Source organism: Nuphar pumila, chromosome 1, assembly GCF_984573655.1.
Source record: "Nuphar pumila chromosome 1, dmNupPumi1.hap1.1, whole genome shotgun sequence".
Classification (NCBI taxonomy): domain Eukaryota; kingdom Viridiplantae; phylum Streptophyta; class Magnoliopsida; order Nymphaeales; family Nymphaeaceae; genus Nuphar; species Nuphar pumila.
This window is the reverse complement of record NC_143249.1, coordinates 20,069,351-20,094,470: the sequence shown is the minus strand read 5'-3', so window position 1 is coordinate 20,094,470 and position 25,120 is coordinate 20,069,351. Positions and strand designations below refer to the sequence as shown.

General features: G+C 35.7%; 1 protein-coding gene and 1 long non-coding RNA gene across 2 annotated transcripts; one reads left to right on the top strand and one right to left on the bottom strand.

Moving 5' to 3' along the window:
* Nucleotides 1-326: 326 nt before the first annotated feature.
* LOC149848260 (uncharacterized) lies at nucleotides 327-1,099 on the top strand. Its single transcript, XR_016432692.1, has 3 exons — nucleotides 327-522; nucleotides 766-802; nucleotides 903-1,099. It is a non-coding gene; the product is annotated as an uncharacterized LOC149848260 (long non-coding RNA).
* A 9,037-nt stretch (nucleotides 1,100-10,136) lies between these two features.
* Nucleotides 10,137-25,030, bottom strand: LOC149848259 (uncharacterized). The gene is made up of 5 exons (XM_090010841.1): nucleotides 24,688-25,030; nucleotides 21,923-22,080; nucleotides 21,518-21,548; nucleotides 19,905-20,007; nucleotides 10,137-10,765 (listed from the first exon to the last, which is right to left on the bottom strand). The coding sequence occupies exons 1-5, from the start codon at nucleotides 24,982-24,984 to the stop codon at nucleotides 10,647-10,649; spliced, it is 708 nt and encodes a 235-aa protein (XP_089866967.1). The 5' UTR covers nucleotides 24,985-25,030; the 3' UTR covers nucleotides 10,137-10,646.
* Between the last annotated feature and the right edge of the window lie 90 nt (nucleotides 25,031-25,120).

Below are 25,120 nucleotides of genomic sequence, written 5' to 3'. Positions count from 1 at the left end.
TAATGATAATAAGTATTTTCTTGGAGTTAAAACATTTATTGGAAATATTAAATTTAACTTTCTGATTTTTTTCTAAAACTAAAATTTTCATTCTTTTTATATGTTTGTTTTTGTTTTTTGTTTTTTGTTTTTTTGTTGTTTGTAGTGCGGTTTTGAGCGGGAGCCGGACCCAAGACCCAAATTGGGTCCAGCTTTGCTGGGCACACAAAGAGAAGAAAGGGGAAAGAGTGGGGGGGCACCCGACTCCTCCCTTTTCTTTCTCATTTCACCTCAGCCGGCCCCTCTTTATTTTTCTTTTCCCTCTTCATTTGCAACCCCAACCGAAACCACCCATTACTCCTTATTCCTTGTGTGAAGGGAGCCTCAACTGACACCTCCCATCTCTCCCATTGTTGTCAACCTCTTCTCCCCTTTGCCAGAAACACTTGCGGCATGAAACCGCCAACCCTTACCTCTCTTCCTTCACCGTTGAAGGCAGGCCAATGTTCATCGCTGACCCACAACCTCCTTAGACGTGTATAGGTGAGTCTCTCATCTCTTCCATCATCTCCCCTATCGATTCCCATGTTTTGAAGTTTTTTTTTCTTCCTCTTTTCTTCTAACTGATTGCACTTAAATCGATTTTTTCTTGGTTTTTTACATCATTTTAATTGTGGGATTTATCTACCTCATCCCCTTTTTTCTAATTTTTCTTGTGTTTTTTAGTGTTTTTACATTAGCTGGTTTATCATAACTAGGGTTCTCTTTGATTTTGCATGCCATCAGATTTGGGTCACTTTCACACCCAACAATGTTAAGGAAGGTATTCCCCTTTTATTCCCACTGAATTCCCTTCTATTTTGGGGTTTTCTTTGTCGATTTTCATTACGTTGAGTTTCTCATTTTGCATGCTCGATTCCCAGCATTGAAAATCATGGCCTGTAGCTGACGCCACCTCTATCATCAGCAGCATTATGGTCTTCATCGACATTACTTCCTCCTTCCACGATATCCTTGTTTTTAGGTCAATTTTATAAGAAATTTCGATATTCTTTTAAAATCATGTGCCTCAATTTTTGTACAGCCACAATGGGTGTACATTGGGCAAGGTGTAGACCTATGGAGATGCCCAACACAGTCGTCTAACCCTGTTCCAGATTTTTAGATTTTTGGTATATTGCTTTGTTGTTTTTGATAATCGGGTTATCGATTTGTGTTGTATTTTTGTTGTTTTTGTGTGGAAGTATATTCTGAGAAATTTATAGTAATGTGTGCAGTGTTGTAACGCTCTCCTACTGTGAGAGGATGCCCATTTGAACCTTATTTGTTGTATTTTGCTTGGTGTTGCATGTCGCACACTAAGTGTTTGGTGAATTGCCTAAGCGATAATTTGTTGCAATTTTGCGAAACCTTTGTTTTTTCGGGTTTCGCTACTTATTTTTGTCAAATCGCAAAGGTAGGATTCCTAAACTAAGTTTGTAGAATATACATTCTTGTTGTTTGGTATTAATCTAGTGTGTTTTAGCATTATGTTGCTTAAACACTGTAGCATAGCGCCACATTTAACAAATTAGGTTTAGAAATGCCTAATTAGTTGATTTTGTATGAAATAAATAAGTGAATATATTGATTATGCTATTAGTATGATTAGTTTAGTGTTAAGCATATTTTATAATTCTAGAATTTAGATTATTTCTTAAAATTTTTGTCACAAGCTAAGTGTTCGGTAAAATGCTTAAGTGAGACTAGTTTTCAAGTTTGAATGCAGATTCGAACAAGGTTTCAAAAATCTTTTCAAAAGTCGAATATGCATTATTGAAACTTCATTTTGAAGTCAGTTTTATACACTTTATAAATATGCTTTTGATTTCATAGTTTTGTATCATAAACATGCACTTAAGTGTGTGCGAATGTGCGTAGTTAACCATGTTAACATGCACATCGCTAGTGCGGTCTTTGCACGTACACGTGCATAGTTTGTGTTCACAAATTTAAAGTGCTTAGAGGCACTTATCAAATTAATTATAATAACACAAATGCTTAGAATTGTATATATTACAATGTTCGAATTAATTTATAAGTACAAAAAAAATAATATGATACTTAATTGTTAAGTATCGTCTGTAGCTAGAAAAGCCACATGCATTGAATGTAATGTAAAATACAAATTGGGTAAATACTCATGGTACGTATACGTAATGAAAATGCATAGTTGGTTTATTTTTATTGTTATTGTATGCAACACCTGCATGCGTACAAACCCCACTTAGTTTTAGATATTTATGACTGTTGTCACTATAGTTTGGAGATCATACTGAGCATGATTTGAATGAATGAGAATAAAAGTGATTTTCTTATTTTGGTTCAGGAGATCATGCTTGTCATGATTTTAGATAGTAGAATATAAAGTGTGTTTATTGCAGGTACATGTTTGAGCATGCATTTGAGTGAGATGAATGTTGCATAATTGATGTGATGACATGGCTATTGTGAATACTTGTACTAAATGATATTTTTGTAAAGCATATCATGTATGCAAAGAATGTATCACAAATGTATATTTTGAAATGAATGAATCATGTATGTGAACATGAATGGATTATAACATATATCATGTTTGTGAATTGAATCATATGTGACATTTTTTTTGCATGAAAGATGTTATAAATGAATCATACATAAGAGCATGCATAAATAAATCATGACATGATAGGATCATGCATGAAAACATGAATGAATATATCATGTAGTATGCATGAGGGCATAGTTATAAGTTAAGTCATACATATTGCATGAACTGTTTAGTCATGCGTGAGGGCATGGACTTTTGATATTATGTATAAGGGCATGAGAGGGTTATCATGTAAGATAATAACACTAGAATGTGACCTATGACTTAATAATAAGAATAACCCTGAACCATAGGTCTAATTGAGGTATCGATGAAGCCGGACTCTTAGAGATGGCTAGGTTTCATCCCGATCGTATGAGATGGCTGAGTCTGTCTCAACCTTTTTGTTCTCTTGAAAGAATTATGAAGGATGATACAAGCTTCGTGACACATATTGAGTTTTGGAGGACTGGAGGTGTCTCTTGTCTATATCCCATGGAGGTTAGGAAACAGGTTTACCAATGAGTTCTAGGTGATAGTACTACAGCTCTACAAAATTAGAGATGCATGCCCGATTTTAGCTAGCGATATTGGTTTGGTGTTGGCCGAAACCTGGGACTATAGGTTTGTTCTTCCAACTGCTGCATTGCAGGGTTGAATCGCACAAAAAGAACCAGTTAAATCATAGGAGGATAATTAAAATATACAAAATAATAAACACTCATGTGGTTGTTTCTAGAAGTCTATACTCTCTTTTGTACTAGATGAGTCTGAATAATCAAGAGAAACAATGCATTAGATTTTTTAGAATCATTGTTATCATATGCATAAATATATATATGTAAATATGTAAAAATTGTTAATGTTTGCATATAGCATTGCATATGAATTGTACATCTAACTTAAAAAGACATGTTTAAGGTCATGTGATAGACTTGTTGATGCAAGTTACGAACTTGTTTGATGCATGTAAGGTGCTTGTGTGTGTGAGACATACGGGAAAGGTTGAGTTAAGGTTTGTTTCTTATATATCTTGTAATGCAAGAGTGCCTTATCTGAGAATGTGAGAATTTGATAATTGAAATAATGCATATCATAGTCATGAGTTGGACATGGGTATGCTCTTTTGAGAATATTTAAATTTTCATAGATTGTTATATCTTATTGCACTTGAAAGCATGCACGTATCAAGTACGTTGAGATGGTTGAATGAGACTTCGACCTATTGGTAATATGTGTTTTTTTTAGAAGCATATGATATATTTGTGAAGGACATTGATGTCCTGAATTGTTTGAGAAGCATGTGTGCGTTTTATGCTGGCTACGGTCAAATGAGATTTGACCTAATTATACTTGTGAAAATATGTATGAATTGTGTATTGTCATTCATTTTTATGAATATATGTCATGTATATGAATGAATGTAACATATAATGTCATGAATGTGAATGAATATAATTATGAATGTTATGGATTTGAATTATACAATTATGAATGTCATGGAATGAATGGTTATGAATGTAAATGTATGTTATGTGAATGCTTGGATGTGGATTCTCTTGACTCTCATTTTATAAATGATAGGAATTACACTTTTGTTGTATCATTACAAACTTTATATGTATTTTTCAAGTTTAGTTGTGGGTTTTCTACGGGCAAGTGGTTGATGGCCTATAACATTATAAATAACCTCCTGAAGGACTGAAGAGAAGTGTGAGTTGTTGTGCCGTTGAAGGCTTCACTCTTATTTATTACGATCCCTAGGAAGTGTAGATATTTTTTTACAGTAAACAATTAAACTCTATTATTTTTGAATCTTTACATTTAATGACTTATAATATTTTAGAATGAGAATCCTTATGAATTCTGTCTTTTCATTTATATGATGGTTGCACATATGATTTTAAAATCTTAAATCTTTATGTAACTCCTCAATTGTCATTTTCCTTACGTGTGAAGATTCTTAGAGTAATAACCTCAATCAAGATGTGTCTATGAATGATTCTGTATTGGATTTGATACTGGAAGGCTAATATATGCTCATGTTTGCGCTCAGATGAGCCATCGAGTATTTGAAATTATTGGAATGTGGTCATAAATGTACTCGTTGAAACATTACTTTTGAGAATCATACGAAACTTTGCAATGAATAAAAAAATTAAAAATTTTCTAAAAAAATTGAGTTTGAAGAAGTTTAAAAAGGTTGGATTAACAGTTTTTAATCAATTTTAATAGTTTTAAATTATGTTTTGAATTATAAAATTAAAAACTAAAATATATTTTTAATCCATCAAGTAGCTAAAAAGTTTGTGTCCTCATGTCAAAAGTTAAATCTATGAATTCGTGTCTTGCATCGACTTTCAGTTTGTGTCTGTGTCTTTGTGACGTAGGTAGTAACCAATAAAACTTCTTATTTGTTTGTTGCCTTCAACCTAATAACAAGCATGATGATATTATCATAAAAAAAACAGTTTTGATATGCCAATTTTTGTCTCCAAGCAAGAATGTCACGTAGGGTTTAGCAATTCGTTCATCAAATAATTGGTGACCACACTATCCATCCCCGTCCCTTTGGGTCTATCCCCTTTCCTTACAGTCCTTCCATCCTCACATGTGGTTTACATGAAGTTGAAGCCTATCTACCTTTACGAGATGCTTGGAAATGTTTGGTCATTTTCCTTGGGAGAATAATGTTAATATGTTTGCTTGTATCCTTTGGTTGTGAGGTTAAAGATAGGTCAAATAAAGTCAAGATGGATAGGGGTTGAAAGAATGTAAACCCATAGGGTCTCCTAAACTTTGAGGACACTTTATTCCAAAGTTATGTTTTTATATCCTGACCTTCCACAAAAGTTTGTCCCATTCTTTTTCTTTTTTTGAGTTTCACCAATCCATATTCACATGGATAACCAATAATTGGAGAGAGGAGTGGAGCTATCACATGCTGGATATTTAATGTCTACAACTTTTGCAAAGAGATAGAGATTCCATCAATGTCCTTTTGATTCATACTCATTGGCTGCACTCAAAAGTACCCCTTTCTAATTTATTTATTTTTTTAAGTTGGGTTTAAAAGGATATGATGTTTAAGGAACTTTTGCATTTCAAGTTTCCCTAACTAAAACTAGTTAATTATTTGTTTCTCATGAGAGTTGTACAAGAGTGTAAAATGACTATTACCCAAGAAGTAGGTTAGTTGGAAATGATATGATATGGTGGATTCATTGCCTTCTAAACTTGAAAGATTCACTTATTCCACCTAAACCAATAAAAAGTTTGGTTAGCTTTGACAGAGATTAGTACAGCAATATTTATGTGTAAAATTTCACATCCAAGATCTTTTTTTTTTTTTAAAGGCAAGCTGGGTTAAGCAGACCCCTACCAGATATCTCTCAAGCCCCATGTGGCAGAGGGATTTGAACCTGGGCCTTCATATTAGCACAGGACTCCGCTTACCACATGACATATCAAGATCTTTTATATATATATCCCCTACATTGAGTACATAGATCAGAGCCACAAGAAGGATTTCATTCAGATGGCTTGTTTTTCCAACACATTTCATCACCAAAATCCCATAAAATTGGAACGATCCAAGATCCTTAATCCAAAACCAGATTATAGAATTCTTCATGTTAAATGATAGCAAGAATTAAGTAGCGGATAAGAGACCTTTATCTTTGGGTATGTAGGCTTTGTATTTTCTTCATTCTGTATAAGCTCAACAAAAAAGAAAAAGAAAAACATCATTTAACTTCTCATAATGAAAATATACCAAAAGCAACACTGCATTTTGTATTTGAAAGAATGTTTTCGTGAGAAAAAGGCATTTTCAGATAGGAAAATGATGCTTATATATGGTGCAATATCGAATGAGATAGCGGGATATGGTATGGTATGGTATGGTCGGTCGCACAGTCGCATGCACTATCATAATTGAGGGGTTCAAACTCGAGTTCAAATCCCATGGGGGCTAACCCCCAGCTTTCATATCATGCAAAAAAAGAAAAAAATTATTTATGTTTAAAATTTTAGAGCCAAGACCCTCACTTACAAACCAGAAGAAAAATTCTTTCATGATAAATGATAGCCAAGAATTAAATAGAGTATAAAAGACCCTTATCTTTGGACATGTAGGCTCTATATCTTTTTCTCTCTTTATACATTTAACGGAAAAGGAAAAACAAAACATCATTTAACTTCTCATAATTAGAACATACTAAAAGCGTCACCGCATTTTGCAATTCAAAGAATATTTTCATGAAAAAGGCATTTTCAAATGGAAAACTATGGTTATGGTACAATGTTGAATGAGATAAGTGGATGGTAGGGTTGCACTATCATAACCGAGAGGTTCAACTTGGTTTCGAATCCAACGGGAGTCATTCCCCAGCTTGCCTATCAAAAAAAGAAAAAGGAAATAGAATTTCCAATAACTCAAGCAATAATAAGAAGAAAAAAAAGGCCAATCAGCTATGATCCCCAATTTTGATATATGATATATAATTGCCAATCCTATGAGAAAAACATTTTTTTTTTTAACATTCTTACTCAGAACAAGCTAGCCTTCTATATCAATATTGGTGAAATGTCCTTACGATAGAATAACCATCAAATAATCCAGACTTTTAGGGCACGTTTGGAAGCGAGAAAGATGTAGGAAAAATGATACAAGTCAAAAAATTGTATGCTTTTTTCAACTTTTCCAAATGAGAGAAAATAGCTCTCTGCAATTATTTTTTTTTCTTCTAAAATGTCCCTTTTTTGATAGAAAAGATTCCTCCACCTGGGGGTAGAGGCATATCAAAACTTTTTTGGGCTAGGACTGATCTCGTTCTTCTTTCTTTTTTCTGTAGTCCCTCTTTCATTTTACCAAATAGGATAAAAAAAAGAAAAAACGAGAAAATTGTTTAAGGTGTGCATGCATGCAATTACTTATTTCTCTCTCTTCTCTATCTCGCTTAGGCTTCCTGCATTTTCCTAGCGTTATTGATTCGTTTAAGGTGTGTTTGGATGCAATTACTTATCGTGAACTTTGTGATAAGTAGTTTTCATTATGGATGTGTTCTAGAGTTGATTTCTATAAAATCAAGTACATAGATCACATCTGTATAGTCAGAATTCATAAATAAAATGAACAAAAAGACTGAAACCCTCATTTAACACCTAACGTGTGAGCAGCTTCCAATCACTCTATATATATAATGTGATTCAAAAGTTGGATTTATCTTGAGTTTCACTTACTTTTTTTTGTATTTCTCAAGTTTTTACTTGAGAAACCTATGCACTCAAGAAAATAAATATCATAACCTGGCCCCAATTAAGTCCATGGGCTAAACGGGCGGGTCGTGAGCTTTGTATTACACTCGAGACCGACTTGAACCAAGCCAAAGCCCAACCCGATTGGTCAACAGGTATGGTATGGCCCGACCCGGTCAAGCCCGTTCACTAGCCAGCCCGGCCCGCCCGTTGTCCGACCCTAATAGTGATACACACGAATGCCTGATGGATGGTGCAAACCCCTCAACGCGTGGAGATGCAAACCGGGTCAAAACAATGGGTGGCAGTCATGATTGCAGACCATGAGAGGGAGAGAGAGAGAAAAGAAACGATGGCACCACCCCTCAAACTAAAAGAGAAAGAAGAAGAAACGATGACAGAGAAGGAGAACACCAGTAGAATCAACACTCTTTTCCTCTCCACGCTGCTTTTCTCAGAGTGTTGAGAGAGAGAGAGAGATGATTGAGAAAGTAGGGAGATGGAGAGAGAGTTCGTGCAGAAGGTCGGGTTGAAGGCAGAGAACCGTGAGGCGACCTCCGATGGCGTCAGGAGGCCGACGAGCTTCGCTTTCAGGGGCGCCCCAGGAGAACTTCACCATAGACGACTTCGAGCTGGGCAAGCTCTACGGCGTCGGCTCCTATTCGAAGGTAATAAGAAGAAGAAGAAGAACGAGTCCCCACATCGTCGTTTCCTCTCTTTGCTCGAACCCTGCCTTTTTTCTCGGCTAAAATTGTTTGGAAGATGAAATTTGGCATCCAGAAATCGACTTTTGTGAGTTGTTTGTTTTGGGTATTGATGGAAATTTGAATTTTCTGCGGTTCAATTCGTCGGATCGAGTTTGACTCTGACTCCACCACTAGTCAGAGCCGGTTATTATAATTTTGGTGTCTGATTTTCACTTAATTTTTTTCATTAAAAATATTGTTTTAAAAAGCGTTTTCACACCACTTACCTCTTTTTTTTATCTTTTTCTTTTCACACAAAAATTGTGTTAAAACATGAGATGCTTTGAATTTACGTCATGAGAAGCAGAGAATTTTTTCTGGTATTTTTCAAGGTATCACACCATGCGACTGCTATTCCCTGCCATGAAATAAACAAGGGAAAAGAAACTCTCATATGTGAACACTTTTGAGCATCTTCATGAGCCGAGGGTGAAGCGTGTTTACTGTGTTGTACAAAGAATCCTTGTAATTCTAGTAATTGGATGCTATGAATTGTTGTCCTGATTGTTGGATGCCCTCTTAATTCCATCCTTCACTGACTGATTTCCGCTTCACAGTATGGAATGTTATCTTAAGCTTTCTGTCAGACATTTCGTCTTCTGGACTGGCTAATTAGGACTATTTTACTGATTATATTTTAGGACAATCATTCTATCAGACACTTTATAATTTTGACTATAAGCATCCTTCGAAGCAGTCAGTGCAAAGGTCTCGTCGTGCCATTAGAGGTCCAAGATCTGATATTCGCATATTGATTGAAAGGGCTTTGGGCCGCTTCTTTCATTCTGATTTTCAGCCAGTGCAGTCTCTTCGTGTCATTAGAGGTCCAAGATCTGATATTCACATATTGATTGAAAGGGCTTTGGGGGCCGCTTCTTTCATTCTGATTTTAAAGTTAACCATTAGTCAGACAGCAACATTTAGTGTCATTAATATCCTTGAAATATAGTACTTCTAAAAATGTTCTCATAAAAAAAAATGGAGATCGGAATGAACAGTTAGCTAGCATAATTAATCTTGGGGTATGATTGGTTGCATTTAAATGAGATTTGGAAATCTCATGCAAATGAGAGAATGAATCTCATTTGCACAGCCATGTGATTTGGAATCACATGCAAATAAGAAACGGAATGTGATTTGAAAACATATTTGAAGTGAATCTCATGTGATTCCAAATCACATTTGTTTCCATTTCATGTGATTCCAAATCACGAGATGCAATCAAACATATTGGAAAGCTCTAACAACAGCCTGAGGAATTTTTTTTAGGAAAGCAAGGCCAATAGCAATGAGGAATGTGAAGCATAAGCTCTATCTCTATAAGCTAGCTATCTCCTGAATTTTGATAGCTGCCATTGACTTCAGATTTCCCTTATTTAGCTCCTATTTTTATCTGGAAATGGAGATTTCTGATACCCAAACTCAAGATCATCATTTTGTCCTCAAGTTTCTATTTGATGAAAGACAAATTGCATAGAACAGTAAATTAGCCCAAGTCAAGCTGAGCTCTTAAAGCAGTTAGTCAAGAAAAAAAACAGGAACTGGCAGACATGATAGATCACTCTTTTATTGGAAGTACAAGAAACCATTTGTTATATCAAATTAATTCTTTAGTAACATATTCCAAATATAAGCCCATCAGCATTGCTAGTGTGGTTTTTCCGCTTGTTCAGATTTTGCTTTTTTCATTTCCTATAGAATTCAGGCATTGTCTTGACATAAGAGGAGCAACAAGATCAATGTAATGCCTGCAAAACAAAGCTAATCTTCAGAACCTTTGAACTTCACTAGATAGGTGGCATAGTACCGTATCAGCATTCTCCTGGAAAGTCTCATACCGAGCTCCTCTGCTTCACTAATTTCCGGAAAGCAAAGTTCTTTATCTATTATTGCTGCTTCCATTTATGGGTGTTGGCACTTGGAACTAGAGGAAACATCCAGCCTCCAGAAGGCGTTGAATTTCTCCATTTCAAGGAAAGAACAGTTTTTCCGCAATGCAAAAGGATACTAAACCCTCTCATGATGCAACTCTCAGTGCCTGTAACTGAAATTTATTCTCTTGCACTCTCGGGAAAAAACTTGTTGACATCAAAAGGCTGAGACCTGGGATTTGTGTCATTGAAGTTGAAGCCTCTGCTGCTGCCTCCACCCCTGTTCATTGGAGCAAGTGCTGCAAAACATAAAATCACAAGAATGTCACTATGTCAAAGTGGCATCCACAAAGTGTAATATTATGTTGGCCAACAGCTTGTGGAATATCATTAGTGAACTTCAAATACCAGAAGAAAGACTGCCAGAAAGTGCATGCCCATCTAAAGCAGGCAATCTGGAGCAAAAGATCAAGGGAACTTGAGAAATGAAAGCTAGACTGGTGAGAATACTCAACCAATATGTTAACAACATCAAGGATCAAGGAGGCTTCAGAAAGGAAGATGAACAGAAGCTGCCACCCTCTCCCACAGTGATGTCAGTCCCTTCAAAACTGAAACCAACATGTCCGTAGTTGAGGAGCCCCATAAACAGTGCCACAATTTCCCAATATGCCATAAAGAGGTGAAACATCATGTAACAATGAGAATACGCATCTCTGACCCACCATAAACTGATCTCTCTCTCTCTCTCTCTCTGCTGCTGCTGCTGCCTACAATGTATTTAACTTGCCAAAAGCAGTGGCAGCTTCTCCAATCCATACATTTATGATACCAGGCTGCCACAAGGATACTCCATTTTACTCCTGTACAATATCCCCTCATTCGCTACTCCTAATGGAGAGTTACAAAAAAATGTTTGCATCCCCATATCTATAGCCATATCCATGGGTCAGATACCAGGGCTTGCCTTTGTTTTTGTATATTAAGCCAAGCTAGGCTTGTTTCCTTAAACAAACTGAGCCCAAGCGCCAGGATTAAGATCGTAAAGGCTCATTGAGTGTGATATATATAGATCACGTCTATGGGTTTATTTAGGGCTGCAGGCTCGACCCGTTTAATCTCAGCTCAAACTCGTTCGAGAATATAAATGAGCCGAGCTTGAGCAAGGGTTCAGCTTGGTACTCATAAACGAGCCAAGCTTGAACAGACAATCGAGCTCGGATAAACCCGATCAGGCTCGGCTTATTGAGTTATATAAGGATATGAATTTATATAAGTACATAATATGTTCACAAAATAAACAAAGAAAGCATCTTACCCTAATTGGTAAGACGTTGGTCACTTGTAGGCGAGGTGTTGGATTAGAGCCGAGACGCGCTTCGGAAGAGCGAAATGCGGCGCTTCCGAAATGCGTGGGGAAGCGCATGAATAATTTAGGAAGCGTGTACCCTTTAAAAGGAAGTGTGTACCCTTTAAAGGGAAATGTGTACCCCTTTAAAGGGGTTTGTGTTTCCCTTTAAAGGGGGACGTGTTTCCCTTTAAAGAGAAACGAGCTTCGAGCGATGGACAAGTCTGCCCTTTTTTAAAGAAAAAATGTAACACATGAAAAAACAAGTTTACCAAAAAAATTTAAAGAAAAAAATTTCTTAATAAGGGCAAAATGGATATTTTCAAAACCCGTGAAAAAACATTATCGAAAGGGGCTTAGGGTTTTTGTTTTTCACCTAATCTTCATCTGACTCATCCCTCTCTCTCTCAAGTTTTCAGCCACCAATGACCGGCGACCTCCACCGACCGGCGATGAGGATGTTCAGGTACGTTACTCTCCTCTCACTCTCTATCTCTCCATCTCTTCTCTCACGCTCTCTCGCACCCACTCGGCCCAGCCTAGTGGGAAATCATTCTGAAGGCTGGTGGTGGGTCAGACGACCTCCCAAGCGTGGCTCATCAGCCCAAACCCCCTACGCAAGGCTGGACTCCACAGAAATGCTGCCTCTAATGCTTTGTACAATTTTTATGCCATACTTTCAGTTGATATCCTGCTTAAGCATGATTGAACAAGTCAAAGCAGGCAACATCTGCTCAAATAAGAAGGAAATTTGTATTATAGTCAAAGCAGGCAACATCTGCTCAAATAAGGAAATTTGTATTTTGTCGTGTTAAGGTTCAGCCAGAAGTAAAAGAGATAAAATGCAGAGAGAATACGTCTCAAAAGCACGACATTGCAATGCTGGCTTCTCTGAACCAGCAAGTTGTAGATTGGCAAATAAAAAAAATGTAGGTGGGAGACTATACGACCATTCTTGCAATGCTAAACCATATTATTCCAACTTTTTCTTTGTCTGTTAACGAGATATAATCATCACAGAATATCAACGTCCAGTCATACTAAAATTACCCCAACTCAAAAGGGTGCAACTGTTACACGGTCTTAACAGAGAAAGGGATTTCTGTGTCGGTGGCGTGCATCTCGTGCTCTCAGATACTTCTGTTCTGCTGTAACAGTGCATTAGTCAAGACTCAAGATACTTCTGAAGTGCCTTCTGTTACAAATCGGTTTTGGAGATAACTGTCTATGACTCTACGCAGTTCTGACTTTGTAGTTTGTGCATCAAAAACTTTCTAGAAATTAAAGTTTTGAAAGCCGCTAGAGATGATGTAAGATTGCACATTATTATTTTTCCTATCCAACAAAGGCCATTTTAGTTTTTTTCCTGAATGCCAATTCAACCTTCATTAGTGTATATATGACGAAACTTAACTGCTAGGTTGTAGTTATCATGGTGTTATGTCAACATTTCTTTGTTTCATATAGTTGTAGTTATCATTATTTTCTTTGAATTTCTTTAAGGCTTTTCATTAAGTTAATGTATGCAATGGCTCTTTTATTTATGTTACATCACACAATACAAAAGATTAGTTATCTGGAGCAAATTTCTGGCCATTCTCAAGGCGTAGGCTTTTATCTACTTTCCCTTGAATCAGTATGTCTATGTTTATAAATTTAGTTTGGAACTTGGAAGTTAAAAACTTTTGAAAGAACTTCCTTTCTTTTTTTCTTTTTCTTTTTAATTTTGTCTGCTGCATCATAGCATATAGAATCATAGATCTTTCACCTCCTTGAATGATGCTAATTTTTTTGTTTTAGTAATTGGTAAATTATGAGAGTAATGGTTTGTGCTCTTCACTCTCCATCCTTTGTTGTTAGTAATAGCTTTTTTAAAGTGTTTACTGATGCATATACTTTTATCAAGCAGGTATATTTGATTATTCTTTGCTTCACTAATGACCATCACAAACTACGATCTCAACAATTATGACGACGATAATTATTCTTTTTGCAATTTGGAGCATGAATCATCCAGTACTGTTGGGAATGAAAATGTCAGAAAGGGTAAGGGGAAGGGTAAGGGGTCTGATTGGAGAAAAGAAAAGAAAATTGTTTTGATGAGGAAGATGAAGAAGAATATGACTTAGATGAGTACTATGATGAAAATGACCCAGAAGTAAAACCACCTAACACGCATAAAACAACATCGATATGGCATCATATATTGAAACAAAAGAAGAATGGGCAAAGAAAGCAAGGTGGAACTCAGGTTTTTATGTACAAACACTGCAAAAATATTTATCATGGGTCATATACTCATGTTTTTGCACATCTCATGGAAACTCCAAAGGGATAAAGTATTGGGATTGTCTTTTCTCTTATAGTTGCAAAAAATGCAGAATTTGATCTATAGTTGTGCACACACTTAATTTGATCTTCAAAGATTTGACACATGAGTTTTATTAGTTGGGAGAGACATAATTGCAAAGTAAAAAAATTGCAAAGTATATCACCAATCATTCGAAAGCATTAACAATCTTTAAAAGTAATGAAAAATTGAAGCTAATAAATATTGCAAAAACAAAATTTGCTTCACATTATACTACTCTAAAGCGCTTGCGTGATGTGAGGGAGAGCTTGAGGCTTACAGTCACATTAGATAGATGGAGTGAATGAAAGCAAGCATGCACTGATGAGACTATAAAAATGAGGGTTATTACAACAGAAACAATTGTTCTTGATGAAAAATACTAGGATTTTGTTCGTTTAGCATTAATGATTACAAAACCCATCTACAAGATGATCAAATTTTGTGATCAGGAAAGCCCTATAATTGGTGAAGTTTATGAAGGCATGGACAACATATTGGGAGAAATCAAAGACAATCTAAAAGGACAACCAGATTTGTATGAAAAGATTTATAAGATTGTCTCAAATAAATGGGATAGAATGAATGTACCCCCATCCATAGTCTAGCTCACATGCTTACTCTAAAATATTACGAGTCAAAGTATCTCAAGATCTCAGCACTAGGAGGAGTCAAACGAGTTTTTTCTGATAAAAATTTTATTATATCTATTTAATAAAGTTTAATTAATTTATTATTTTATTATTTTATTATTTTATTATTTTATTATTTTATTTGCATTTTCTTGTTATAGTTATACATTTTTTTTTCTGCAAAAAAAAGACAATGATATCTTAGATGGTGTAATGCTCGTGCTTGAAGTCATATCTGCTAGAAATGAAGAACTCTCTATACTTTATAGGTCACAAGAAGTGGAAGATTTAGCCGAAATGCAGCAAGATTGAATCTTATAATGACGGTCCTTAATTGATGGCGTTTTTATGGTGGTGATACACCTGAGTTGAGAGCATTAGTCATTAAAGTTTTATCTCAACCTATTAGCACATATTCTGCAGAAAGAGTGTGGAGCACTTATAGTTATATACATAATGTTAAAAGAAATAGGCTCAATGAAGATCGTGTCGATACCTTATTGTATATTCATTTCAATTTTCGATCAATTGACATATATAATTAAAGTGTTGTATTTTTGTTTTGCTATATTATAAAATATTTATCTATCAATGATTATTTACTAGCATTCATATTTTATATTCATGTTATAAAAAGGTGCAACAATCATTATAAAGGACCTAGTTGAAAATGAAATATCAATCTGGAACTTTCTATTGCAGAAGAAAATACGTTGAGCTTAGAGGATATGCGTTGGAGAGATTTTGATGATAGTGAACAACAATCAAGCACTATTTTCAAATCCAAAATCAAAGATGCACAGTCAAGAGCTTTATTGCCTCCAATAATCATACGTACAAATGAGGTTGAAGATGATACAAATCAATCTAACAGAGCTAGTAGAACTAGTGCAGATATACAAGAGCGACCATCAGTTCCTCAAGGTCGGATTGATCATTTTTTTAGCAGGAAACCTAGGCAAGTTATGTGTTATGCATCTTGTATTTTTTATTTTATTCTATATATGTATTTTTTATATTTTAGATTAAGGTTTTTGAACTTTTTAATTTTTTAACATATTCATTATAAAAAAACTCATGAGTCATACTATGAAACTTTGGGAGAGGGTGATTGAGTCTAGGTTGAGGAAGGTTGTCATGATATCGGAGAATCAATTTGGTTTTATGCCTGGAAGATCTACTATGGAAGCTATACATCTTCTTAGACAACTTATTGAGAGAAATAGAGAGAGGAACAAAGATTTGCATATGGTTTTTATTGATTTGGAGAAGGCTTACGATAGAGTACCTAGGGATCTGCTTTAAGCCCTTTCCTATTTGCTATAGTGATAGATGAGCTTACGAGATTAATTCAAGAAAATGTGATGTGGTGTATGTTGTTTGCTGATGATATTGTTTTGATTGATGAGTCTAGAGCTGGGGTTAATGCTAAGTTAGAGTTATGGAGACAGACATTGGAAGCAAGAGGTTTTAAGTTGAGTAAGAGTAAGACAGAATACATGGAATATCGATTTAGTAAGCAACGAAATAGAGATGGGAGTGTAGTGAAGCTTGGTGAGCAAGAAATACCGGTGGATGATTATTTCAAATATTTGGGATCTATCATTTAAAAGTATGGAGAAATTGATGGAGATGTAAATCATAGGATAAAGGTTGGGTGGATGAAATGGAAGAGTGCAACTGGAGTGTTGTGCGATCGTAGAATGCCATTGCGGTTGAAGGGAAAGTTTTATAGGATGATTATTAGGCCCGCTTTACTATATGGTACGGAATGTTGGGCTGTCAAGAGACATCATATTCAAAAAATGAGTGTAGCTGAGATGCGTATGCTAAGATAGATGTGTGGAAATACAATAAAAGATAAGATTCGGAACGAGGAGATACGTAAGAAGGTAGGCGTTGCAACCATTGAAAATAAGATGAGAGAGAATCGTTTACGGTGGTTTGGACATATTCGACGAAGGCCTAATGAAGCTCCAGTTAGAAGGATGGAGAAATGGGAAAATATATTAGTTAAAAGAGGTCGGGGTAGGCCTAGGAAGACATGGATGGAGGTGATAGGAAAGGATATGAATGCTTTGAACCTCACCGAGGACATGGCATTGGATAGAAATGAATGGAGGAGAAGGATTCATGTGGAAGACCCAGAATGATTTTCTTTGTTGATTCATATCGTCAACCCCAATTGTTTTGGGATGAAGGCGTAGTTGTTGTTGTTGTTGTTGTTATTCATTATAAAAAATGAAGGAATGAACTGCAGGCACGGTCATGAAGGGCAAGGAGGACGTGATGATGCAGGAAGTTCTCAATTTATTGTTGACCTGAAGGGGAAGAGAAAGATGATAGATTATTGATTGTTAACAATGAAATGAACTCTTGAATTCTTAATTATTCTTTTGATGATGCAGTTGGAGTAATCCAACTTAGAAACTTTTATGTTACTTTTTTTTGTCATGGTCTTGTAATGTTTTGTTGGTTTGATTTCGGTGATATGTACTTTTGTTTGAAACTTGCATGATGAAGTGAAGTAGTGGATTATGTTAATTTTAAGTTTAAACTTTAAAGTTTAAAACTTTATATCTTATAGTTTATACTTTAATTCAACTTTGAAATGCATTAAATTAAATTATGTTTTTTCTTTTTTAGTGCATAAATATGTAATTTGTTTTGTGCACTTAAAAATTTAAACATATCTCTATATAATCTGAGTTTATTGATTTCTCATTTTCTATGTTGCAGAGATCACAAGATTCACATCATCAAATAACAAGTCATTTGATTCTTTCATTGAAAAATGTACGCTTCTTAATCAAATTTATTAGTTTTCTTAATGCAGTATTTATTAAATGCTTACATGCATTTGTTAAATGGTTGCAACAGGAATGTGAATTATGATTTTTTCTTGATGTATTATATTATTATTTATTAAATGCTTGAAAGTTGCAACATGATGCATTTGTTAAATAATTGCAACCAGAATATGAAATTGTGAATTATGAATTTTTTTAATGTATTATTTATTGTCTTAGATACTTATGTTTTATTTTGTCAATGATAACATAAATCTTATTTTTTGGTAAATTAAAAATATATAATTACATTTTCGCTTTCATTTCGATTCTTATTCGCTTTCCACTAAAATCCTAGGTCGCTTCTGATTCGCTACCTAGGTCGCTTCCTTCTTTGCTTCTGATTCGCTACCTAGGTTGCTTCCTAGGTCGCTTCCGAGATGATTCTTGGTTCGCTTCTAAGTTGTCTCGCGCTTACCGCTTCCTACAATTTTATAAGTGCCTCGCTTCCCACTTCCGCTTGCCATATCGCTTTTCGCTCCCGCTTCCTCGACTGGCAACTCTTTGTTGTTTCCAAAAACTTTTTACACTATTTCAAAAATCACTTTAAATTAAAGTTGTTTGGCTCAAGCTGAGCTGAGCTCAGCTCAAGCTCGATTCGAACCAAACATGGATAGTAGTTGTTCAAGCTCGTCTAGAGCTCGAGCCAAGATTGAACATCCTCTTTCACCCAATGAGCTGAGCCAGCCGAAAATTGGCTAGAACTTGGCTCGTGTGCGACCTTAAGGTTATTTGGACCAAAAAAGATGAAAAACTAAAAAAAATGGAGTTTGCTAAGTCGTTTGTACATACAAACAATTGTAGCAATTATGCATATTCCAAGACAAGATAAGGACATATATATATAGACATATAGATATATATTATGCACGTCCATATAGTATCAATGAGATGAAACTCATAGGTGTGAGTTGTTTCTAATCAATCTTACACCATAGATATGATCTACATGTTTGATTTAGCAAAGATTGGCCCTTGGATCACCAGATTCTGATGTATGAAGTGGTTTTTCCGGCGAATAAAAAATTCAATGATTAATTTTTTGGCTCAAAAAGATATTTTTTTGTTGAAAAAACATGATCCAAGAGCCAATCTTTACTAAATCAAACATGTAGATCACATCTACGGTGTCAGATTGAGTCAAAACAACCCACACCTATGAATTTTAACTCATTATATATATACTTGTCTTAGTTGGAATATGCACAATTTGTAGCATTCTCTGCAGCAAGCAGATTCTCTTAACAAATTCAACAAATATTTTTGTCTATGACAGATTTTAAAGTTTAAACCCACATTTGGCTCTTGACATTATACACATTCAAAGATGCCAACATTCCTAAGTACAATTAATAAACGTCTTTTACTTTTTTAAACTTTCCTAATTACCCCCATTGGTGGGAACTAACATATGGAACAACTAAGGTACTTAAAAAAGATGTGATCAACTTGTTAACACTCACGGAAGGCTGTGAACAATTAGCATTTCATGTACCTAATCTTATCCCCACCATACCGCACCTATATCTCATTTAAATCAGCATTTTTAGACATTTTTTAGTCAAAAAAAGAAATCTAATAAAGAGATGCCTCTGAATTTCTAACCACCGTTTATTGAACACAACCCAGACCTGATCTGTCCAACCTAAATACCAAAATCTATGTCACATGGACACTCCATTTTGGCCCATGTATCGTGTCCCCTTATATACTAGTGATATTGAAAACTTCATAAAAATGGCCGTATCCCCATATCCACAGCCGCAACCATGTGACATAGCCAAAAACAGATCCCCAGTGCACAGACCACAACTGCTTTAAATTCAGATTGCATAATCGACCTATTAACAAGCCTAATTTTTAGAAGTTAACTTGCTTCAGAACACAAAACTAACATGGAAGAAACAGGATGAAACTTCATAAAAATGGTCGTATCCCCATATCCACAGCCGCAACCATGTGACATAGCCAAAAACAGATCCCCAGTGCACAGACCACAACTGCTTTAAATTCAGATTGCATAATCGACCTATTAACAAGCCTAATTTTTAGAAGTTAACTTGCTTCACAACACAAAACTAACATGGAAGAAACAGGATATGATGACCAATGAAACTTTAACATTGAAAAACATAAATAAACTTAGAAGAATGATTTCTTTCCGAACAAACAAACTCAAAGATGGATGCAAGACTAAAGAAAACATATATTACGACCAATTAAAGCTTGAAGACAAATCAAACAAGATGAGGCACCAACCTTTTTCTCTCATCCTTCTTTCTCTGTCATACTCAAATTTATCACGCACTTGCCCAGTCCTGTTCCAAGTATCACCTGGTCTATTGTTGCCAAATCTTTGATGCTATTGTCACACCAATTTCGGAAAAAAAAAAGATTTTAGGAACAATGAAAAAAAGAAAAAGGATATCAGAAAATTTACCACCAAGTGAAACACTGATGTACTCAACTACGTTTCTTGCTTTACTATTTTCCTAAAATTGTGAGATTCTTTCTCTTCAGAGAAGCTTAAAAAATCCAATTTTGTAAGCACTCCAAAGAACAAGATATGTGCTCTTAGAAGGCTCTACCATTACTTTCTAGTGTCGTGTTTGTATCTGTAAAAAAGGCCAAATGGGTCTGTGAGTGACATAAATGGTTCGGATTCAGGTCAGATGTGGCCAATACCAGATATGACTAATTGGATGTTGGCTAAATGTGTTCAGAGTTGGATTCAGACCCAGATGGTGAAAAGCTCATTCCAAATCCGATTCTTTTACATGTAATGGGATTCGAATATCCTTCGGATTCAATAGCAAAAAATTAAAACCATATCCACACTCGATTATAAGAAGATATGGTTTTATCTTACCAAATCTGACTAAAATATCAGAAAAAAACTGATTTGTTGGCATCCCTATCTGTGAGGGTGTGTTTAAATCCTGGCTTGTAAAATATTCCCCCTACATTTGTCAACCATTTTATGAACAGCTTGCAAGGGCTCCCCACACCTAGCTAGGTGGGTCAGCTTAAAGCATTCAAGTTGAAGAATGTGAAGAGTACACTTGGGGTCTGAAGTGATGGGGAGACTTTTCTGGTGGGCAAGGGAAGGGTACCCGAGGGGTTTGACACTGATGGACAACCAAAATAGGATATGGTAAACATTCACCTCCCAGGTCAGCAAATCCACTATGTCCAAAAGCTTGGTGGATTCCTTCCTCATTAATATATATATATATATATATATATATATATATATATATATATATATATATATATAATTTTATGAACAAACTTTCAACTTCTTATCTTTCGTTTGTTTATTTTTCAAAAAATTTAATTAGCTCACAGTTTCCTTATGTGCATTAGTCAGCAGAACTTACCTATCCCCGCCTCCCTCTTATTCATAAAACAAAAGACAAAGATGCCAAACTATCATCTAAAATAGGAAATTTTGCATAACATACAAGATTAGTCATGCATTTCTATGGAAAGAAAGGAAGGAATTGTCTTTAAAATTCTTACAATTTCCACAGTAAAGCATATATCCTACTAAAGGGGAAAAAAGTCACTAGAAAAGCCAAATAAAGTTTAAAATTGGATTTGTAGCTTTATCTGTTTTCAATCATATTCAATAAGGTGTGGCCATTCAAATTCTTTTTTTCCTTTTCTATATGAGGGGAAACCACCATTATGGTTCAGACATCCTGTTATGGGATGAGATACAAAAACCACTGCTTATGAAAGGGAATCATATTATAAGTACCTAAAATTCTTACTTATAACCACATCGACATAATCTTACTATGAATTTGCACATAATTTCAACATATAAGAAAAATAAAAGAACATAACATTACTAAGTGCGGAGATACCTGAATCTGGTCAGCACGAAAATTCCTTCCCCTGAAAAAGAACACTAAACCAATTAGAACTCTAATTGGAAATTGGAAATTGCAAAAGGGAAAAAAAGAAACATTTCTCCACTCTTAACAGCGAACCCCAAAAACAGTTGAATTATCTGATAAAGTAAAGTATAAATCAATGTAATATCTGGTTTTAGTTATTTTCAAGTAACTCATTTTTCCAAAACCACATTGGAAACAGTAGACCCCATGCAGAAAAGCATCACAATAAAAACTGCACATGCCCTAACCTTTTTATTATTATTTTGGATACAATAATTTGACAGTATGAAGGAAAAAAACAGCAACATAAGACAAGTTAATACATAATTCCAAAGCCAAGAAGAATTTAGAAATATGATATAGAAGACTGACCTATTTGGTGAGAAATCTACATCATCATCTTCAGATTCATAATTGGCATGATCCTGGGCAATTTTCTTTGAGTAACCTTCATCCCAGTACAATCTTTCCCAGTTCTCCCTGAGTTCTTGATACAGTTCCATATATCGCTTGCACCAAGGTTCATGTTCCTTCCAAATTAAGAGGAAAAAATTAACGCTAGAAGGTTTTATGTTAACATTTCATCAATTACACACACACACACAATATATATAGAGAGAGAGAGAGAGACAGAGACCAGTATACAGTGGATCAATCTGAAAGACAGGAAAATGGGAACCCAATTTGATATTAAATATAGTGTATGCATTACAAAACCTTTGGAGTAGCATAAAGTGGAAAATCTTAATTCAATGACCTGGAAGGTACAAGTTTGAGTCCTACAGGCTACATGATACTCTTATGAATTGCCTCATGTCGGATTGAGCAGGTATCAGCTAGGGCAGCATTACAATGACCACTCCAAAATGATGCATTTACTTAATAGAGTTAAAAGTTCAAATCCAACCTAACCTGTGCATCAACAACTCTAATCTAGATGAGGGCAAGTCATATGGAAACATCATAATAATAGTTATTTCTTGTTGTTTCCTAGTGAACTTATAATGTTAGTTTTTATGGTGTGTATTCATGTTTAAATGAGAATTCATCCTAGTTAATTCAGGTTTGATGTGCTCTTTGCACAAAAGATTCAGTTCCATTCTATAAGTGCATATTTTTCTTTTGCTTTGGGTAGACAACAGAGAACTTATTCGGTCTGTTCATTACCATTCTTCACTTAGATGTTGTACACATCAACATATACATTTCTAGTTATTATTCTGTTTAATATAAGTGAAATCATTGGTGTGTGTCAAGCACATCATTCATTTTGAGCTAGTTAGGCTATAATTGACTAGCAAATATTCCGTTAATTATAGTTGCATCACTTAAAATTATTTATTTCTTATATATTAACACAGAGTTTAGACTTGACTCTAAACTATGCTTATAGTTTCTTCCATTCTAGATTTCTTGGACTAGGCATTAATTGTGACTTTTAAAAACTACGATTATTGTCTAGTCTTGGGATGAGCTTGGTAAAGCCTACAAATAGAATTATTCTTTCCCATATAAAAAAGGAAGATGAAATATGTCCTCATCAAAGATACTGACCGGTATGTCTTTTTTTATGATATGCTGGTGTCAATTGAAATAACTAGTAAGGAAAAAAAAACTATGACAAGTCTGTCCATGATGACCTTATAACCGAGACCTCCCTTATTAGTATTATGTAAGATGACATTGATAGCATCAAACAAACAAGATGGGGTTGACGGAAATCAAGAACCATAATTTATATTTCCATGGCATCCTTCTTGTCCTATTAGGTGTATATTTGAAGGGTTTTCCCTTCGAAATAGAAATGTTAATTTTTTTATACTGAACAATATCATTGTTGCCACTTATGTCACGTATCTTTCTCTTTCCAATAACAAAATAATACGGATTCAGTCATTTCTGTTTAAGTGTATCCAAATTCTCAATGAAATCAATTAGTGCAAATCTCCCTGATGCACACTCAAGCTATTCTACTGATCCCAACGTGTCCACGGCCATAGCGACCTCTATCCAGACAATACTTCCAACCATCTATATGGACACAGAAAAAATCTAGATAGACAATGTCATTTGACACAAAATTTAACTTGGTTACATTCCAAGAAAGTACTGAGAGACCAAAAAAAACCAGTTGTGCCTTACCAAACAATCAAAGGTGGTGAAATTTGGAAAGGCCTCAATTCCTCTATATCAAGTTCTTGTTGGGTTTGGGTTGGGTCCATCCTCATTTGGGTGGTCCACCTCCTCTTGAGTTCCTTTTTGTGGAGAGAAATGTGAGTTTGACTTATGGAGGCACATTTATGTTCATGTTTTAAGTGGTGGTTTTAATAGTCTTAAGTCCCCTATTTTTGTAGAGAGACCACCAAGAGAGCATAACGGGGAATCTTGTAAGCAAGAAGGTTGTATCCTCATGCTTGAGAGCTTGAGAAAAAAAACATTGTAACCCGATTTCACATAAGGGATTTGTTGTGGTGGCCCCGTGGTTTTTTTCTCTTCTTTTGAAGAGGGCTTTCCACGCAAATCGCCGTGTTCTTTCGTTTGTTTTGATTTCTTTGAGCTTTGATATTCATATTGCATTGCTTGCACTATATGTTTGCTTTGGTGGATATGGTCGCACACAAATTAGTGTAGTTAAGGGTTTATGTGATTGTGCCTACTAAGTGTTTGTTGAATTTCTTAAGTGATTCACATAGAGGGGAAGTGCTTTCTGTTAATTTTGCTACTCTTGGTTTCTCCCCAATGGTTCTAAGCACAACCAAGAAAAGAATGATGGATTAACAGACCAACACTTTACATGAGACATCAAGTAAACCAGGCATCCACTTGGAGACCTCCATGTTAGATACCCTCTTCCAGCTAACCACGTAAACAAGAAGAAGCGACAATAAACAGCATCAACGCAGCAATGAACAAGTAAAAATCCTAGTTTTCTATGCAAATTCAGAAACAATCGAAACCTTATGCAGGAGAGCATGAGTCCTTCCTGTTTCAGAGGAATCATCAAAGCTATGTATAAATCCATCAAAACTAACAAATGAGGCAACAAGAATACGAAGAGAAGGCGAAAAAACTCGAAAGGAGTCTCGAAAAGGAGAGTGAACGAATGAGGAGAGATGGGTGGTGGGTGGTGGTGCTACCGATTCTTTGACGACGAGGCGGGTTCTCCTCATGAATTGCTCCCGCATCTGCTTTCGGCGCTTGTTGGGAAGGTTGTCCCTGGGGATTGCGAACCTCTCCCGCGTCGGGACGTTGTCGCCAATCTCGTGCATCTCCCCGTCGATCACCCACCACTCGGATTTGTCGTTCTGCTTCTTGCCGCCGGGGACGAGTGAGGCGCCTCGATCGGGCCTCGCCCACAAAGAGAAACCGGCCGCCAACGTTGTCCGCCTCTTCTGGCGATGATGCTGCAACGCCCATCTTCCCAACCTCAGCATTTCCACCGTCCTCTCTTCTTCTTCTTCTTCTTCTTCTTCTTCTTCTTCTTCTCTCTCTCTCTCTCTCTCTCTCTCTCTCTCTCTTTCACTCTCTCTCGGGAGTGAGGAATCGCTTTGGGAAGCTAGGTAAAACGGT

Coding starts and splice junctions, on each gene's coding strand:
- LOC149848259 (XM_090010841.1), bottom strand. CDS start 24,984: ATGCTGAGGTTGGGAAGATGGGCGTTGCAGCATCATCGCCAGAAGAGG. Junction 21,549..21,922: donor GTAGATTTCTCACCAAATAG/GTCAGTCTTCTA, acceptor GTTCTTTTTCAG/GGGAAGGAATTTTCGTGCTG. Junction 10,766..19,904: donor AAGAAGGATGAGAGAAAAAG/GTTGGTGCCTCA, acceptor TATGTTTTGCAG/CACTTGCTCCAATGAACAGG.